General features: G+C 37.1%; 1 protein-coding gene across 6 annotated transcripts in view; it reads left to right on the top strand.

Moving 5' to 3' along the window:
* pnut (septin 7-like protein pnut) overlaps window positions 1-18410 on the top strand; it is a 41836-nt gene extending 23426 nt beyond the window's left edge. For 5 of the 6 annotated variants that reach the window (XM_018550410.1, XM_018550411.1, XM_018550409.1 and 2 more), the window contains 8 exons: window positions 4912-5383; window positions 7408-7615; window positions 7714-7966; window positions 8237-8426; window positions 8850-9015; window positions 11367-11502; window positions 11799-11962; window positions 13382-13678. In XM_018550410.1, the coding sequence (XP_018405912.1) occupies window positions 4912-5383; window positions 7408-7615; window positions 7714-7966; window positions 8237-8426; window positions 8850-9015; window positions 11367-11502; window positions 11799-11962; window positions 13382-13541 (1749 nt within the window). In that variant the 3' untranslated portion in view covers window positions 13542-13678. Of the gene's footprint in view, window positions 1-4911; window positions 5384-7407; window positions 7616-7713; window positions 7967-8236; window positions 8427-8849; window positions 9016-11366; window positions 11503-11798; window positions 11963-13381; window positions 13679-18331 lie in introns of those variants that run through there. The other variant, XM_018550407.1, reaches the window with a different exon arrangement.
* Window positions 18411-21033: the final 2623 nt, after the last annotated feature.

Genomic DNA, 21033 nt, shown 5'->3' with positions numbered 1-21033 from the left:
CCTCGAGCTTTGTACTCCCGGAATGATGTTGCATCGTGGATGCTGCATCGTGCGCGGCGGACCGGTTTTCTCTTGTGCACGGATCGTACGCGGACCCTCGTCGGTTCTCAGAGTCACTTTGTGTACGCGAGAGAGGCAACGCCGAGCGGTATAAACTCGCCGTCGCACCCTCCCCAGAAGGGAGTTCCAGTGCACTATGTCATCGTTTCCCGACGGCGAAAAACAATACCTACGAGCGACGTGTACACAGAGTGGCTCTCTCGCAGTCGCCGAGTCCAGCCTGCGAGCAACGCGCGCGAATCAACGCTTCACTCCGAAGTCCAGAGTCGAAAGCAAAGTGCAAACAACAATTGTTACAATACTGGATGCTCTTCAACAAGAGATACCGAATGCTTCCCAGCAAGAGACACAGATTACACAATTTAACACAGTTACTTCCTTGTTGTTTGCCACCGTTAGACAAAGATCACTGTGTTACCCTGTGTGTTGTCTGTTACTGGGACGCGTTCAGATTCTCACCCTGGTGCTACCCGGAAGTCACCCTTGTTCGGTAAATAATAAGGATAGAGTGATACCTGAGTCGGCACTCATGTAGAAATTTGAACATAGCCCTGGAAAACACCAGTAATTGGTTATAGTTGACACAGTATAACGCAGGGTGAATCGTTATATCTTTGTTTGCTACTGTTAAACGAAGATCAAATGAATGATCACCGTGTTATACTGTGTGTCTCTCTTGCTGGAAACACCAGTAATTGGCACAGTGTAACACAGTGAATTACTTCGTCCTTGTTATTTGTTAATGTTTAACAAGGATGAAATGATTCACTGCCTTATATTATGTCATTAGTGTCTCTTGCTGGAAAGCACCCACTATTGCCTCTTCGAAAGAAACGGATGTGAGACGAAATCGCCTCTTTCCGGAGTCTATCAAGTACGCTCGTTAAAATTTTAAAGAAGACGCGTAAAGCTTTGCGACATCGCGTGTTGACTTTCCCAGATTCCGTTTATATATCAAATAGGTCTATAGATAGCGGTCGATTTTTATGTCGTTATCTTATCGATTGGTAAACAAAGATTTTATTTTCACTTATTGTACGTATAGCCGAGAAGGAGAATTCACTAGACTCTAGAGGTATCGTTCGCTTTAATAATCCGTGATGGATTACTAGAGTCTCCCCAGCCGGCGGCTGGAGACTTATCCGACTGCGACAAAGTTGCAGCGCTTTAAACTGCAACACGCTACACTCCATTTGCTCGCCCGCTGCGTTCCCCGTGCACGCGTGAAATGCTTTTAAAGCGCAATCGTTCGTACGTTGACTCGGCGGAACGATCACGTCGGGCGAGACGTTCCGATAAGCGAGGAGTCTTCGTGCTTTTTGAGAGCGAAGATATCTTCTCGTATCTATCGGGATTACGCTCCTCATATTCGGCACGATAATCCTGCTCATCTGACTCGGATTTCTTCAGCGTGTGAGATTTCGTTCAGAGGACAAAAAACTTTTCACATTTCTGTCGCTACTTGTTCCGAGATAATGCAGTTGATGAAACTCTCTATACTTATTGTTAGATGAGAGGGAAACAGTTTGTTTTATTTCATAATAGCATCCACATGAAGTAAACAAGTATAAAGGATTTTGTAATTACATATGGAAAATTCACTTCCTGCGTAATGAGTTAGTTTTCACATACAATGTAGCTTATAATGTGGAAATCAAATGCCATAAACACTCGATAATGAGTTTTTGACTATGGTGTGTCAAAGGTATACTCTATATAAGCACAAGTTTTTCACATTTTACACTAAAATTTCTACACTTCGTTATGGAAATTTGTGTTTATGACAGCTTTTGTTTACCACATTATAATGACATTTATATGTGAAAACTAACTTATTTTACCGGGATTCAATTTTCCATCGATATATAATTGATGCAAAATCTTTTTTTTTTATTCTCGTTTATTTCACGCCGCTGTAAAATAAAACAAACTGTTTCCCTCTCATGTATAGGGTTTTATAATCATAATCTCTCGGAGAACAGAAATGAACATTGCAATAAATTGCGCGAATTTTCGTAGTTAAACGACAGTTCGATAAAAATTCAAACAAACACTGACAAACCACAGCGAAGAAGCTGTGTTGCACCGACTGATTCAGGTTCATTAGCGGGAACTCTCTTCATGACGCGACGATGACGGACGACAGTCTTTTCCCTGCCTTGACCTTACGCACGCTGTGTTTATGAGTCGCCGCGTGTGTACACAAAGATTATCTGATTCATTCGTATTCCACGATCGGCTTCCAAGTGTAACGGAACGCGCGTCTATCACGGTTTCCTGTACCCTTATACGACTCGAAACGCTAAACGATCGCCACTTGGGCGGTCAATCGCCTTTCCGAATTGCATAAGGCAACTGGAATACTTATATTGTTAGAGACACTCGACGGAGAATTAACTCAGAGATATTTATCGAATTAAAATGCTTCCGTCATAACAATTTTTATTTTCTTTTATATTTAACGATCAATTCTCTCTTTGGTATATAAATATACCAAAAAAGATTAAATTTCCTGACTGTGTGGTAAAATATTTTTTACAATAAATTCTTTAGTTTATAGGAGCTATTAATAGCATTATTATCAAATTGACAATCAATTGTTATATTATTATTTTAGTTTTAATTTATGGTTGCGTTATAATACCAACAATAAAAAGCTACGTATAGTTTATATAATTAAAAAATTTATTCAGAATTTATATTTAAAAATGTTATTAGGGACTAAAGATCCGTCTCTGTAAAGTTAGCACCTCAACTTTAAAAATCGGAAATTTTAATAACAGTACTGCTTGCACCCGCAATAGTTCTAGGGTTCCTGATAGGTTTCATCAATAGTACTGTTGATTTAGGCCAAAAATTAAAAAAAATAAAAATATGCGGTGCTAACTTCGCGTGGCACCGCAAAATTTGAAAAAGCCGATTTTTATGATGGAATCTTACAGTACTCGAAGAGTACTACAGTTCCTGATCGATTATAATAATAGTACCGGCCATTAAATATTTTTAAATAAATTTTTAAAAAAAGAGCTCGCACCTCAACTTTCAAAAAAATTTTTTTTTTTGCGCCATTTTGTAGTACTCGAAGAGTACTACAGTTCCTGATCGGTTTTAATGACACTACTCACCTTTTTAATATGTTCAAACAATTTTTCGATCCGCGCGCTGACACCGCACGTCAAGAGTAAAGTGCCCCTAAACAGCCAGTACTGGCCGACTTTTCGACTTTTTCCGACAGTACTACAATAGTTCCGAAGAAATATGCAGGTGTCGACCCGAGTCCTCCTTGTTTAATATGTTTAAATAATTTTTTTATTTTTCCGCTGGCACTGCACGACAAGAGTATAATGCCTCTAAACAGCCAGTATTCACGTCGACACCTGCATATTTCTTCGGAACTATTGTAGTACTGTCGGAAAAAGTCGAAAAGTCGACCAGTACTGGCCGTTTAGGGGGGCACTTTACTCTTGACGTGCGGTGCCAGCGCGCGGATCGAAAAATTGTTTAAACATATTAAAAAGGTGGGTAGTGTCACTAAAACCGATCAGAAACTGTAGTACTCTTGAAGTACTACAAAATGGCGCAAAGAAAAATAATTTTTTTGAAAGTTGAGGTGCGAGCTCTTTTTTTAAAAATTTATTTAAAAATATTTAATGGCCGGTATTATTGTTATAATCCATCAGGAACTGTAGTACTCTTCGAGTACTGTGAGATTCCATCATAAAAATCGGCTTTTTCAAATCTTACGAAGTAAGATTCGCCACGCAAAGTTAGCACCGCATATTTTTATTTTTAAAAATTTTTGGCTTAAATCAACAGTACTATTGATTAAACTTATCAGGAACTTTAGAACTATTGCGGGTGCAAGCAGTACTGTTATTAAAATTTCCGAATTTTAAAGTTGAGGTGCTAACTTCACAGAGAGACCTAAGATCCAGCCTCTCGACTGATATTGGCTCTTTTCTTATTTATTATTTACACATTTATTTATCTGTGTGCACTTAGATATATTAAATAATAAACTTGCAGTTTATTATTCTACTTCATATAGAGGATCCGCTTCTTTTTCGCGTTCAAAGGCAATTCATGAAGAAAAGATTGTTCTGCCCAGCTGGTCATTGCGGCAATCTTTGCTGTCCTTCGAATAACGGTCGATGTTTAGCACTCTGGCCACTTCCGGCCGGAAGTGTATAAGACTTGTGGTATAGCGGAAGCCGTGCTACCGTCGTCGGCTGGCACACAATATCGATCGCTCTTCCACGGCGATGCGATTTTATCGCCTCACTGTGCTCTTTCACGAGTTTACCTGCATTTTCGCGTATACGAGCATGTCACGGTCGAAGTAACACGCGGAATCGCGGTATTTGCTGGCAGTTGTATCACGGAACAATGTTGGCCTTTCCTGCCAAGCGGCAAGTCTTGAAATCGTAAAGCGCAGACACGTCTCGTCCTCGTTCGCACTCAACCGTATCGGGAATTAATCGAGGTTAACGAAGTTATAATCCTATTCTTCAATAACAATAAAAGTTTTGTTTAAATAATGTTAAACGGAAAATGCATATTATATATTATATACAATTTTTTTTATTATTACTATAATTATTATTATTAGATTATCAAAGACATATCTTTGGCCTCAAGTTGGATAAAATGCTCAATCCATAATAAAACTTAATGAGAATTTTGAATGAAAATGTCAATTGAAACGATGAATAGCTTCTTGCTCGCTATAAAAAGTGAATTATTGACTATATTATGTATGTGTTATTCGGATTCTCTCGAGGAATCCAAACATCTGATAAAGATGATAAACATAAAATTAATAATATTATTCTCGTTTGTTTTCTTTTACAGATCCAGACGAAGCGTGAGCTGTTTTTCAAAGGCGACGGCACGGGGATAATCTCGTCACCGTCAGTGCCGTCGGTACCACCACCGCAACCACCGACGCAGACCCCCGGATCTCAAATGAACAATTCGGTGGCGAACGCCACGACAGCCAGCAGTCTCACGTCTCCGAACACGACGCCAGTATATTCGAGTGGAGCCCTGACCGGGGTCAACGCAAAGTCGCGATTGCCGTCCACAGCGGTGACAACGACGATCACGAATGATGCCTCGGAAGACAGCAACAGGCGCGAGTCGGCACGTAACGCGATCTCTTCCAAGGAGGACAGTAACAAGGAGACCAGTCTGCTGCCGCCTAGACCTACGCCGCCCACCAAGCCCAAGGAGCTCGACGGTTACGTCGGCTTCGTGAATCTCCCCAACCAGGTGTATAGGAAAGCCGTAAAGAAGGGCTTCGAATTCACGCTCATGGTCGTAGGTCGGTAATGATTCCTAATGAAATTTGGGACAAGTCGTTTGCACGATTATCCTGACACGAATTGTACATGTTATTAACAGTAATTCTTTTAATACTTCAACGCCTTTTCGATATGGCATACTTCACCTTTTTTAATACTTTTCTAATGTTTTTCTCATTGCTTATAACGTTTTTATTAATAAAGATGCATATATTTGTTTGATATCGTTATGTTCATTAATGTTTGATTGAAAAAACATTATCAATATGTTTATCTGTATCAGTAATTGAATTATGTTGGACATGTCATATCCAAGTGTGTTGTTTCCGCAGTGTAACGTTCAAGGGGGCTAACATAAATTCGTTATTTTTAAATAATTCAGTTGCAACCTACTACTAAGGAACACGTACTATTTCGAGAGATAAGTCGATGAATATTTATGTTTATAAAATATAGAAACGTGTATGAGCATTTTCGTAAAGCAACTCGTGGTCGAATCGATATGAAATAATCGCGGCGCTCATAGAAACGCCGTGAAGTCTATTGTCGAGATCGAATTTCTGTTTGCGGTGAGAAACGCGATCTCACTTCACGGGGGCTGGACATTAAAATGCCTATTATACGGAAGAACAACGGTCGTCTGTCTCGCGAGAGCTGGCCCAGGCAGAGGACAAAGGGATCTGTTTCTTCGGTAGTTGCAGCGGTATTCCCATTTCGTCGGGAATATCATCTCGCGATGCAACCTCCCATCTGCCGAGCACGTGCGAGTTCTTCTCTTTCTCTTTCGTTTGGTTCTCTCCTCGCTTGTTGGATCAAGGCTGTCGCCGAGGTTCAGCGGTTCTCACACGCGAGGATGCTCATCCGCGGAACACAGTCAATTTCGACCTTCGTCGACTGTCGAATCCTCTTCTCTCTACATCTACCTCATCATTATTTATTTATTATTATGAATTACTATGATGCATACTCGAGACGGCCAATTTGCGGTAATAATGCATCGCGTTGCGAATTTACCGATTGAAAAAGGCAATAAATTGTTAATTGCAGCGTGTATTTTTTCTCTTTGCTTAGATTTATTAGCTCCGGTTTCCTTAACTATAGGACGGAGGAGCAGTATAATTGAAGGCTTTTAACGTATGGATATGTCATATTTGTTTAATTATCTATATCCTTTATAACGAATGATAAATACTTTTATAAAATAAAATTATGTTGATCTAAAGATATATACGCAACATTAGCATGGAAAACACTTTAAGAATTTAGCTGGGAGTTTGAGGAGGAGGAGGAGGTGGTGGTGATGGTGGTGGTAGTGGTGGTGGTGGTAATAAAAGTGCTGACTAAAGTGCTGTCGATCTAGAACGAAGCGCGTGCACGCGGGTGTGAAAGAGTGTCATTGGGTCTGGAGAAATTTGAGAGCGTGGTCTGCTGCGTGCGGGGGTTATTATTAGTCCGCGTATAAGCGGAGCCGTTCCTCCGTAAATAGAGAACACACAATTCAAGAGCTTACCCTTGGCTGAAGGCGTAGGCGCGGCACTTCGCCTGGTTCAAGGTTCGCGCATTAAGAGGTCACGGCATTCATTTCATCTTATTATGTTTCGGACACCGTCATCGAATTTATTTGACCGCGGATCCATTGAATGCGAGACATCCTAGAAATGTCGACCATAAATATTTGGACTGAGATTAATAATCGTTATGATGGGAATATTTAATAACGAGAAAGTTATTTTTGAAAATTGAACAGTATTTATGAAACAATATCCAAACGAATATATTTGAAAAACAATTGTTCAACTGAAATATTTTAAAATATTGTACGCTTAAAATATCTTTTATGATATTTCTATAATTATAATTATAGATCGTATAAATGTTTAATCAAATTATTTTAGTAATTAAAATAATTTCGTTTCTATTCTGCTACTATAATTGTACAATTCGTGTTAAATTTAGTTATTCAATTTTTAAAAAAGTCCTAAATTAAATTGTTCCAGAATTACGTATATCTGTCGCAACATGCTAAGTTTTCATATTTTTATAGGAGAGTCGGGTCTCGGCAAATCCACCTTGATCAACTCTATGTTCCTGGCAGACATATACAGTGCCGAATATCCCGGACCCAGTCTCAGGATAAAGAAGACAGTTGCCGTGGAAACGAGCAAAGTGTTATTGAAGGAGAACGGTGCAAATCTCACCCTCACGGTCGTCGATACACCTGGTTTCGGTGACGCTGTGGACAACAGTAATTGGTAATCTGATGAAGCAATTCAAAGTTTGCAATTAAATTCCACGTATATTCGTTTTTGAACTTGTACAACTTATTTGAATACTTTCTGTTTTTATTCAGTTGGGTGCCAGTAATAGACTATATCGAGTCGAAATACGAAGAATTCCTTAATGCAGAGTCCCGCGTGTCGAGACGACAGATCCCAGACAGTCGAGTGCACTGCTGTCTCTACTTTGTCGCACCCTCCGGTCACGGATTGAAACCGCTCGATGTGGAATTCATGCAGCGTCTCCACGACAAAGTTAATATCATACCTGTTATTGCCAAGGCGGATACCATGACGCCGGATGAGTGCGCACACTTCAAGAAACAGGTAAGATTTATCTATAATGTAATATAATTTTAAAGGAAAAGGAAAGAATGTGCTTTACTGAAAAAGTACAGGAAACATAATAGTAATGTACAGAAATATTATTTTTAAGAAACTCTTTCTCATATATATCTTATATGAAAAATATTAAAATATTTAATAGCAGTTCGATAAATCTGGACTTGTTTGTGTACTTCTTTTTCTAATTATCATCAATAAATTTAATGTTAAATTTTTCTAAATTATTAATTTAATTATTGTTTCGTTTTTCAGATCTTGAACGAGATTGCGCAACACAAAATAAAGATTTACGAATTCCCGGAAGTCGAAGAAGAAGAGGACAACAAATTCCATAAATTGTTAAGGGATAGAGTACCATTCGCAATCGTGGGAGCGAATACAGTTGTTGAACACGACGGGAAGAAAATACGAGGAAGAAAATATCCATGGGGAATTGCAGAAGGTATACACGGATCACTGAATTGAAATTATTGTGCATGTAACATCAATATACATGTATAACTTACATGTATATTGATGTATAGGATCTACAATTTAACGCCGAATCCGAACGGCGCTGATGATCTTTTGATCACCAGATGGAGCCATTTTTTTTGGCTCATTAAACGCGAAAAAATCGCGTTTGGGCGCACGTGGGATTGAACTCGGGTCTACCGATCGCGAGTCAATCGTACCGAGCAGTGAGCCACTCGACGCCACATTTTTACACTGTTTATATTAATATAAAATAAGTAGTACATCAAATCGTAGATAAGTAAAAATTTAAAAGCCATTTTAATCTTAGAAATATGAGTAGAGCATATTTTTCCTCTATATGCAAATAATATATTATTTTTTATAATTTATTTCATTTCTTTGCGTATAGTTGAAAATCTGGAACATTGCGACTTTATTGCGCTTCGAAACATGGTAGTAAGGACGCATATGCAGGATTTAAAAGACATTACGAACAATGTACACTACGAGAACTTCAGGTGTCGCACCTTGGCCGGTCTAGGCGTAGACGGCAAACCGACGAAGGCCTCAAATAAGTAAGTACATTCGTACGATTTCTCCTCATTTGATTACTGTATTAGAATAGTTTTGTCGACAAGTAGATTTGTCTTGTCCTATCGAAATAGACAAATCGAGCGTCATGATTAATAGAAAAAGGTAGCTAAATTAATTCGATCATTCATTGTTAGAATCAACGATAAAAACTGTAGCCCCAAAAATATCTTTTAATATAACAGCCGTTTAGCCTCATGTGTATAATGCGGCCCAATTTATTAATTCACCTGCCCCAGTGGTGCAATATTAATATTATTGCCGGATGTGATAAAGATGACGGGACAACTACTTATCTCCTTTAGTCCGCTGTTACAACGCTCGCTTTTTCTATTCGAAACACGAGCAAGGTTGTTTGTTTCGTTGAGTTTGATTTAAGCACGCGGTGTGTGTCTCGGCGAAGCACTCGACTGTGTATGCGTGATGAGATGATCGTTTATTTCGAGCTTTAGTATCACCAATAATATAACGCTGTGGTTCTTGAGAGTCGATTGCGTGTACTGTACGAAACATGCTTGTACCACACGGTGTGTTTCTGTCTTTCCGTTCTTTTTTATGGTTCTGAAGAAAATTCAGAGAAAGGTTGTGCATGCAAACTATCGAAGGCCCCAGTGACTCGCGTTCGAATTATCTTAGCATATCTCGATCGCGCGAGCGGGATCTGTATCCGTAGACTAGACACGAGAACGCTGCCGAGGGAGCGGGAGGAACGGACCAACCAACCCTTCGACAGCGTGTCGCCCGTGCGAATTTTAATATTGAATTTCTTATTGGTCAGTTTGTGCCCTCCAGGAGTGATGAACAGTTTCATGACGGTGTGGTAAGTCCTTTAATAAGGCTCAAAAAGATATACTATGGTTTTGTGTGCACAAGCCTTGTCGAGTTTCGAGACTTTCCCTATAATCTTCCAATCTGGGAGGATTCACTGTGCAGAGTATCATAAAATTGAAAGCAGAAATGTTAATAAGAGGCAATTTAATGAACAAGAATCCGTATACTCCAAATTCGTAACTTAATTAGTTTTCAAGATAAATAATTAAATTGAAGTATTAATGTAATTATTTTAGCTGATACTTTATACAAGTCATTTATTTACTTTCGATTCTGCATTTTTGTTGTATTTTATATATATAATTACAAAATTAAGGTGCATGTTCTCTGATTTATTTATTGCGAGAGATCATTCAAACGCTTATATTTGATATGCTCAGTGAACCCTCCGCAATAATACCCGATACAAATTATTTGTACGTTGTTTAAAAAGAGAGTAATTAATAAATTAGATTTTCCATATTGAACGTAACATAATTTGAATTTGCTTGACGCTTTTATATTTATGTGCATTTACTTTTGCATTAGTATTTAACTCAAAAACAAGTAGTTTCCTTACGTAAAAAGGAAGAGTATCTAGTTACTTTTACAATATTTTTTATAACGCCTATAAATGTATTGTGGCTTTTATGTAATAGCTCTGATTTGCATCGCGTATAAAAAAGAATTAATATTGCAAATCGAGATGATAAGAATATATTGATGATATATAGAATATTCTCATATCACATTATATAAACGCGGTCCAGATATAAAATCATATATTTGCACATTGTGATACGTGTTGCACAAATCTCCAAACAAATCTCCGGAATGTAATCGGATCTCGTGGATTTAGAGTAATATTTAATTGTAATACAGTAAGCACCAATTATCATCTATAATTTGCATAACATCGTTTTAATGCAAATCCGAGTTTCAGTTAGTTTAGTTCTTAACTGATTACGGTCCCAAAGCACATACAAGCTTATCACCGATGAATTATCTATTCTATCACATTATTATTAATTAAGAATAATTTTTTTATTCTTATTTTTAGCTGTCTTTCGCGATAAAAAGTACATTTATGGAAATGTGTGTTTCTATTTCTCGGAATATTTGTCATACCGGACGTGTAACTTTTTCACGATGTTGCCATATATCAGTTAATACGATCTTCTCTTATCTCTTTGCAACATTACGTAATTATTACTCATAGTAATTCACCAATTCACATTAGTCATATTAATAACTATTTCTATATTAACATATAATATATTGTCTATTTGTAGTTAATTACAACTTTTATAATCTTTCTTGACTGAGTTTATCTCCAGAATACAAAAAATGAGATGCATGCAAGGAGCTAATGAGATTATATACGAAATATTAAATAGTAGTATGCTCAATATTAGTTATGTATCGAAGGCATCTGAATGTCACACGCGTCACTCTGTATCTGTATTTTACGATATTCGGTATTCGGTTCATACATTTTAGTTTGAATTTATTTGAATCTTTTTAGGAACCCACTGGCGCAGCTGGAAGAGGAGAAACGTGAACATGATAACAAGATGAAGAAAATGGAAACAGAGATGGAGCAGGTTTTCGAGATGAAAGTTCGCGAGAAGAGACAGAAGTTGAAGGATTCCGAGACGGATGTAAGTAAAGTGTGCCGTTAATGTTATTTTTTTTTATTTTGGAATTTAAGTTGAGATCGGTAAAAATTCACTCAGATTATTCGGCTATTGTCCGGTTAACATTGGTTATTTAAATGGAAAATAAATTCAGCATTTAATAAGATATCTCTTTATTCGGTCAAGATCCTTTTTTCTCTTACATGAAATTAATGTCGATGCGAATTTTTGTCTTACCATATGGTATTTTTATATATTGTTCGGCGAAACGTAATTGTCTGAGTAGCACTAACGTCGAAATATGGGAAATGCGTAAATAGTTGCAGAGAAGGCACGAACAAATGCGACGTTCGTTGGAGCAGCAAGTACGAGAATTGGAGGAGAAGAGACGAGCGTTCGAGGCGGAGAAAACTATGTGGGAACAGCAAACTGGACACAGTATTGAAGAATTACGTAGACGCAGTTTAGAAGCGAATTCGAAAGAGTAAGTAGTCTGCATCGATGAAAACGACAAGATGTTGTGTTTTTTGCATTCTCATACGTTTATTTCTCCGTTGTGTCTCAAGAAAGTACATCGTTATTTTTCGCACGAAATTGTTTTGTTAGAAATGTTTATATATATATATATATATATATTTTATTCCAATATTCATTTTATTTTGTTTTTTTTTTATTTTATTTATTTTAATCGCTAATACGATTGCGAACGAAGCAGTTATACAGTATATCGCTTGATGCTTAGCCGCTGGTGATTTAGTATGGTTCTCGGAGTTGTTTAGACATCCGGTTTGACTGGCGTAAAAAGCATTCGGCGCAATTAGAGTCTGACGCAGCTTAATAGCTTTCTTGTACACTGTGTTCTGCTACCGTATCTTCTTCCAGCTACAGAGATTGTTTATCAAAAATGGAGTCGAGTTTGCCTTGGCGAAGTCATAATGGGATCTCATCGCGGAAGCTATTTAGTAGCTATTGAATAAAATTTTATAAATTAAGATTATGATATTTTATTCTTCATTTTGAATGAACTTAAAATAACTTTATAGTGTAAAAGTTTTTTTTTTTTTAATTAAAATATTTTTATCTCACAAAGTTGGAGAGAAATTTATTGATAGGGGAAAGATACGATAGTGGTACGATACATATTGTACAATATAGACTTTGCTCTTGCTATAGTATTTCGTAGTCGCTACGTGTTTAGACTTTGATGTGCAATTTAATAGTTGTTGCACCGCAATACATTCCATTCACGCTTGATATTTAAGATCCTTTACATCCTGATCACTTTTACGAAGCTTGCACTAATAACGGAACAATAATCATTATTGATTCGACTCTAAGATTATCTTCGCCGAACGAATTTTATTTTACAGTTTATATTCACGTTATATTATCCGCACATGTATTCTGACTTCCATTCGCATTGGGAATTTAGCGCTGAATGAAGCTGTTTAATTTTAACTTATAGTAAAATGTAATATCATTATCTCTCTCAAATGTACAATATTAAATGTTAAGCTGTTTTTTTTAATCCAGACACACAACATAATTGTTATTTAAAATACATTGACATGCATGAAACATCTTTTTTATATCAGTTGAATCGAGAATCACATTCAGCGCTAAATCGCTGCCGACGTTTGCTGCACCGTTCTCGTGAAATCCGATAGAGAAAACGGAAAACTTGTACAAAGAACGTCGGTAGCGTTCTCCAGAGCACTGTTCAAATGTTCAGTGTCCCGTTGATCTAATCGCGCGGGCACGTAGACTTAAGTCCGCGCGCGTATTTTTTTATATTCGAGATGTAGAAAAAATTCGCTTGCTACCGGATGTACATTCGCGAAAAAAGTCCGGTTTGTTTGTCTCTCTTGTGTGTATACCATATCGGGGTATCCTCCTGATCTAGGACAGGATCGATGTCTTCCGAGGGATCTGGAGGTGGCGGGGGTACGTTGAGGGGGTCCCGAGGGATAAGCAGCCTCCTTCGCCGTCACACCAGTTTCAAATCACCTCAAGACAGCCCCGCACAGATACAGCTTGTCATACAGCATCCTGAGCACCCTTAATAGAGACCGTCTCCCAGACCGCTCTCGCTTGCTAGCGAGAACCGTTCCGAGATCGCCGCGCCAACTGCTCCTCGCACTCGACCCTTATCAACCCTTATCCAGTTGAGATTGCCCTCTTTTAGTAGCGACAGTATCACTCGACGAATATTCCCTTGGACTGACAGGAGTGGGAATCAAAATAATTTAGATTAGTCAGTCACTCAAATCAAAATAGTAAGAAAAAGAAGTCTTTTATTTTCGAGCGTCACGCGCGATATCGATCGTCTGAATAAGGGTTGAAAGGAGGTCTTATCATACTCGAGAAGAGTAAGTGCTGCCTATTTTAACCATTACTTCTGTAAATTTCGTAACATTGTGTGTGTCAGCGTTTGTCTTAGCAAACTAATAGCGAATCAATAGTGCTAATTAATAGCGTATTCGATTAGACACACTCATTTTGTATTGGTGTGTACATAAAGCCGTCATAAAATGACACGTTTAATATAAATATAAAAACGGTTATATCGCATAATTTTCAATACATTTTATTATGTATGCTGTTAGGTAAAATATGTATTTTGTAATATTTGCATTTCACTTTTAAATTCAGATTAAATCAATGCACTTTATATGCATCCAGTGCACATTAACGTCCAACCGAATTCATTATAAAGCAAAAATCCAGTCTGTATCGCTTAAGTTACTTTTCAAGTGATTATATCCTGTAATTTGTTATCAATTTATTTTCGTCTCTTCTTTCTTCCTAAATCTTTAATAGAACTGTTACTTTAATTTTTTCAGTTTTTATACGAATTTCTTTTTGTTTATAGTGATTTAGTTTTTCGATAAAGATTTTTTAAATTTTGAAATAAGTAAATCTGAAAATTGAATATAACGGTACTTTATGTACCGCTTGTTGTGATAAGCTGCACTTACTCGACACGCGTGTGCGTGCGCTCATTGACCCATTCGATACATATCGTAATCCAAAGTGACTGTACATTTCTTGCGTCCCGCAAAGGCATCGCACGACATGAGACATGCGTTTACAAGTGTGATTCAGTGAATCTCTGTTTGCTATTTTCTACTCGATCTCCTCGCATTCACTTCACTCGTTGACGCATTTCATTCGCGCTTTAATTAATCGTTATGTCAACGACCCTCGTCGGGAGACATTACGTACGTTTAACGTTAATTAAAGTCGAGGAAAGTAGGATTAGAGCGTGCTGAAAGACTTGGAAATCGGGCGGCAGACAGAGTTGCATTCTTGGAAGTTGAAGTCAGTTTCTTATGCTGTGCGAATATTTAATTAGCGAGTATCTCTAGCCGGGCGTCTGTTAATCATACATTTGCCGAATTAAGTTTTAAGGAACATTCTAGCTTAATGCTGAAATGCAAATCATATAAAGCAAGTCTTACTTTGATTGAAGTTCAAGTCGATATTTAATAATGTTGCAATATTTCATTAGAAGTAAATTAATTGTAAGAGCGAGAAATACCGCAAATTGAAAGAAACTTGTCGTTGAAGGTTTAAGTTAAGAAAGTTTCGGCCTAGAAAGTTAAGAAAGTTCCGTCGCTAAGTTGAATTCTGTTTCAAATTTCCTACACGACGCAAACTCGTCCCGGCTAGTTTCTTCGTTTTTCCGGATACTACCTTGAGTCTAAATTCTTTGTGAATTATGTATTTCACACAATGTACGTCTCAAGCGCGATTCGTTACTCGTACACTCGAATCTCGTGTGTACTTTCTCGGCACGTTTTGTCGCCACACCATATACGCAAATGCGGTGTCTCGGGCTTTTGCGCTCCAATAAATCGCGGTCTGGGCAATACACAGCGCTTACGACTTATTAAGTATATACATATATATATATATATTAGCGATATGTACATTTAGCAACGTATTTTTGGCACTTCAACTTTGATAAACTTTGAGATTGTATGTAAAGAGAAGCGCAAAAATTGTATGTCACTCGTCTTCGAGCATGAGCGTCATTTTTCGTACTCATGTCTAACATGTTTTACACGCACATACACGTACACGTGCACACTTTAACCCTTTACCGCATCGCGTGCCATACTTGACCCTCCTCTTCTCCCTGTCGACAGTGTGGTTGCCGCATCACACATCCGTGTCACGTTCGTTCCTGATCATACTTAGGTATTCGTGCCGCTATTTGTTTGAATGTTCTCGATTGCTGATGCTAGCAAAAGTACGGCTTTTTCGTTGCTCACGACAAACGGACTGTACACATTTCTTGCATTCCCGACTTTTGCCAGGTTAATATTTCACGAGGTATCATGGCATGGCAAAGGTAAGTTGGCCCGTCTGTCGAGAGCGCGGTTGAAACGTTATGAGAATTATAAAGCTTTTGGAGAAGTTGCCTTTTCCTGTAAGAGGAGGCTCTTGTACTTTTTCCATACCTCAGTACTCCGATTTTGTAACTCTTAATGACAGTGACGGTATATTGTCGTTGCGCAGATATTATACGTGGTAACAAAATTACGCAACGACAATAAAACGATATTGAGCTGTCGTCAAAGAATCGGGATACAAGACTGAACTTCTTCTACAGTTCATTTTTTTTCTTTTTTTCACATAGAAAGAAAAAGTCAAAAGATGAACAAGAAGTTCAGTTCTGCAGAATTCCATGGAGACTTCACTCTTATTTAATATTCAATATTGTGTTTTATAATGGAATAATCTACGGAGATTTTGTGTTAAAAGTTTAACGATTTGTAATTTATCAGTATATCTGAATTACAGTTTATAAAGTGACTATATATTTGAAGAAAAGCCATCTATAGATTTCGATATAGTATACTACTTGTTCCGTTCCAGTCAGCAACATGAAATGAATTGGAATTCAAGATACACTAATGTAGAATGTTAGTTAGATGCGAGAAGAAAAAAATGTAGAAAACTGTAAAAGTTTTCCACACATACTCCATGGAGTATGGGAAAAAAACAAGCAGAGAGATTCGACTCTCGAAGAGTCGCGAGAGAAGTTCAACGAATATTTTTATCACCGAAAAAGACGTCCCGACACGAGAGACACGCGGTAAAGGGTTGACATTAACGACCACCTCGTACGTTCGCGGTTTGTAAAGTCTGAATTCGATTGTAAACTCTCAGCAAGCTGTCGGTGTCTCATACGTTTGATTTTACTCGTATACATTAGTTTCCTGTTTATCGCTCGCGATTGCCCAAAAGTACACGCTCGTAATTTAGATCGCTCGCACTCGATCTAACGTTTCGTTTCGACGAGACTCTGAATCGCGGAGGATCGATCCCAAAGAGAGGAAGCAGAGACAGCTTGGTAGAGGATATAACCGCCTATTACTAATAATCACTCGCAAAATTATACATTGTTAATTTCGTAATTGATAATCTTTTTTTTATCTCTTGCAAATAAATGCAATGCTTACCTAAAACCATTACTAACCGTTTACAATCCTCTCGTTGCGATTATTTAGCTTGTCGAAACGTTTGCGAGGCGACAATGGAAAATTGCGAATATAATTTTTTCGCAATAAGAATTTAAAAAAGAAAGTAGTAAACGATGAAAAATGTTTCTAAAACGTGTGGAAATCCGTGAAAAACAAACGCAATTTTCCTTTATCGCTTTTTGTTATGTTTTATAGTCTTCTATGTGCATATAATATTTTTAAAGTTTTATCACATATCGTCATTTTAAATTCGGTTTTTTATACAGTTAATTTTTTCATAAAATGTTTTACATGAAATTTAATTTCGAATCAAAGCGAGTAAATAACGGATCTTCAAGTAGAACGTTTTCTTGAATTTACTCGCGTTCCTTTTGTCTCATTCTTTTCTCTCGTTTTCCCACGAGGGACTTTTATTTAAGATGACGATACTCTCGGTGTGTATATGTACCTACAGTTTTATGTAAAACGTTAGAGAGAGTTCAAATATCGTAAAATACAAACGACTTTGTATCTTTGTATCCGCGATAAAAATAAGGACGTGATATCTACCGCGGAAGAAAGTTAAGCAAAAGTCGGAAGCAACGAAGCACGAAGCGGAAACGCGGGACTTGATTTCTGGATACACACGTGAGATCAGCATGTTGCTCCCCTGGTCGCGAACGGAGGATGGGTTCGAAGCATGGTTTTCGCATGAATAGATTTTTCATTCGCAAGATATTTATTTTGCATTGCAGTCTGCGAATCGGCGATAACAATACGCATAACAATTTCTATAACGATACGTTACGAGTCACGTCTCACTTCAAGATTTTTGTTGAAACTGTCGACGTTTTTGGATCTTGACTTTCTGAATTTTTCTAGAATATCTGCAGCAAAATATAAAGCATTAAATAAACAAATTTTTCTCACGAAATTTATAAGGTAGGGTCACACATGCAAAGAGAAAAGAACAATAAATTTCTTTATGTAATACGAAGAGAAATTTTTTAAATAATATCTGTATACATATAATCATACTTTGGACACTTCAAAATATTCACTATCATGCGAATTTTTCATGTAATTATGGAAAAAACGCGATTTGTAAAGAATTAGTGTAATTATTATACAACAGCGTTTCTGTGATTTGAATTATTCTTTACGCTGGTTGAATTTGGCTTTCTGATGTCACATATAAACGGAGATGATCGAGGATGAAAGTCCTCGCTCCAGATTTCATCAAGATCACTTCCTCTTTCGTTCTCACTCTCTTCATCGAACATTCCGTGTCACACATATGCCGATTATCGGAAAGCGTTGATCGGTGTGCAACTTGGATTTTGCGTGATGCAATAATCTTGATATGAAAATTCTCCTTTCAGGACTGTCGACGGTAAAGATAAGAAGAACAAGAAGAAAGGCCTCTTTTAATCGTGTCGATTGGCAAGAAACAGTCAGGAAGAAAGAGAGCAGGCAGGAACAACCTGATTCCGGCGTGGCTGTCGTACTCTCAGTCACGCTATTTACCGATGACATTGACGACGAACACGAGTCAGGTAGTTTCGATCAACGTAGACTCGATTCACGCGTGAATGATATACAGGAATCCTCGATCGGAAAAACTGATAATCTCGTCATATGCTCGACACTGAAGGATTATCGCATGAACATGAGATTAATCGGTTGCGAAACAGCTGTGATATCCATGTTGATACGTATCGTCCTGGGCATTGAAATTCACGTGAATATTTGTTTCGTTGTTCGCGATACCGATTCGTGCGAAGCTATAGATAGAAAGAAAAAAAAAGAACGTTATGCTATGACGATAGAGTGCATCCACCTGCGCTCTTTCGCGGTTCCTATCTGGTATTCGAAAGGAAAGAAAAGGAAGAGAGAACAGGAGATGCACAATCATCCTTTCATGCTCATCAGCGTTCAACCGCGATCATCATTTATTTCACGACACAACTGTACAAAAAAAAAACTCACGTAGACATAATTTTTTGGAGAATGTAACTTTCATACTTTCCTCGGCGCAAGTTAGCTCCGTTTAAGCTTATGTATCTTATTGCGTATCGAGAGCGTCATGTTCGCCGCCCTCCGCCGATCACGATTACACATACATTAGTTTTATGACTCGGAAAGAGTCCGAGGATTTTCGCCATATCAATCCTTCGCAATTAGAACAATAGATCGTTTGCATTTCACGTCTCAAAGTACGGAGACGATAGCATTATATACTTCCCCTGAATATGATGAGTTGAACACTTTGGTGTTAAATTGTAGCAATTATGTTGGAATTGGAATCTATACTTTTCTCTCTGATTATCCGCTTTTCTGATATTTCATTAAAAAGCAAGTTATCGTGAAGTTATAATTTTATTTATATATAATATACAAATGAAATTATATGAAGATACTCTTAAGTGTATGAAGTACATTTGTTTTTTTTTTTGGTAATTTTGCTTATTTTTGGAAATATAAAAGTATTAATAGTTATCATGTTACAAACAGAAATAAAATAAATTGTATATATTCAAGGATATTTTTTGAATTAATTTATTAAAAGATTTTGTGAGATTTTTTTATGAAATAGTGAAATTCAAACGTTAAAAAATTATACAAACATTATATATATATATATATATATTAATGATAAGTGAAGATCTAAGCCCTAAAAACAATGCGAGGGAATATCGATAGTGATAAGTTTCAACTAATCAGAAATCTAATACACCCGGAATACGCATTTTTCATAGGTTGAAACTTATCGCTATCGCTATTCACTCGCATTGTGTTTAGAGCTTTATTAAGAATTATTATATATTATGTGACTGACTTTATACAGAGAGAGACCAGAAATTTACAATTAATAAAAAAAATTCTAATGGATCAATCTTTAATAAGTCGATAAAAATTATTAGCTTGTAAGAAAAGATATTGAGATATACTTTTTATTGTATATGTATTATTATGCATTTCTTGTCGCAGAGGGAGGCTGAACATGATATCGCACAAAAACAGCGGCCATATATTATATAAATATATATATTTATGTATAAATAAAGAGCGAAAGGAAGCGTAAAAGTCTAATTCATGTACATGTATTACACGTAAGTCACGCCTCGCGACAGACGCGAGAAGGACGATTACGATAAGAGCGGATCATTGTATAAATAATAAATCTAGATGTGTTAGACTATCGCGATTCGAGACGGTGCGCTTTTTCTTCCTTCTTGCATTGAGGCCGCTTGAACCTTCTTTAACGCGGCTGAAATGTTATTTCCTGAACAAATAATTTCTAAATAATTACAGCAGATCAGTACAGCATCAACAACTCAAACAAAGAGTATTGTAATTGCAACTTTCTGGGTTTATTATTAGATATTATTTATACAACAAGTTTCTTCACGAAAATTTCTTTATTTCTTAGTCACAGTAGGCCATTGAGAAAATATAGAACTAAATGAATTGAATATTTGTTTACAATATTCCTTTACTACTGATAAAGTAACGTTGAGAAAAATGCTTGGAAACGTTAAAAAATTCAACTGTAAGTCATCGATGTGCCGTCGATATTTAAGGTGGTAATTGTTTACACTCGCGCCGTCTGGAATCCGTCCATGTCGATATGTTTAGGAGATAAGATAATTAAGTTACTTCTGTGCCAAGATGAGCGAGGGAGTAAGCATTTTATAACGCTGTAGCGGTCTTTTTGATTACCGCGAGATGAAGCACACGGTATTATCCTCGGGAAGATTAGATACGTTTGAAAGGTTCAGGAGTAACCCATTTATCAATTTGACAATTTCTCAACGTATGTTTTGAAAAATTCGAGAGTAGTCGATTTCCTTAACAATTTGGCATATTTTGACGACACCTAATTTATTATTCGATCTCATTATAAAGATCTGTGCTTTCTAGTTACATTTCTTATCACTTGTGTTTTTTTCTTTTTCTACTCGAGGAATGGAAATATATTTGTTTTATTGAGTAACCTAAGAAAGAAAATTGTGACTGGAAGGAACAGATCAACATGAAACGATATCGAGGCCAGTAAAAATTGTCTTTCGACGATTATCTA

This window comes from Cyphomyrmex costatus, unplaced genomic scaffold (genome assembly GCF_001594065.2).
Source record: "Cyphomyrmex costatus isolate MS0001 unplaced genomic scaffold, Ccosl1.0 scaffold97, whole genome shotgun sequence".
In the NCBI taxonomy this organism is placed as follows: Eukaryota; Metazoa; Arthropoda; class Insecta; order Hymenoptera; family Formicidae; genus Cyphomyrmex; species Cyphomyrmex costatus.
This window is presented reverse-complemented; position numbering and strand designations above follow the sequence as displayed.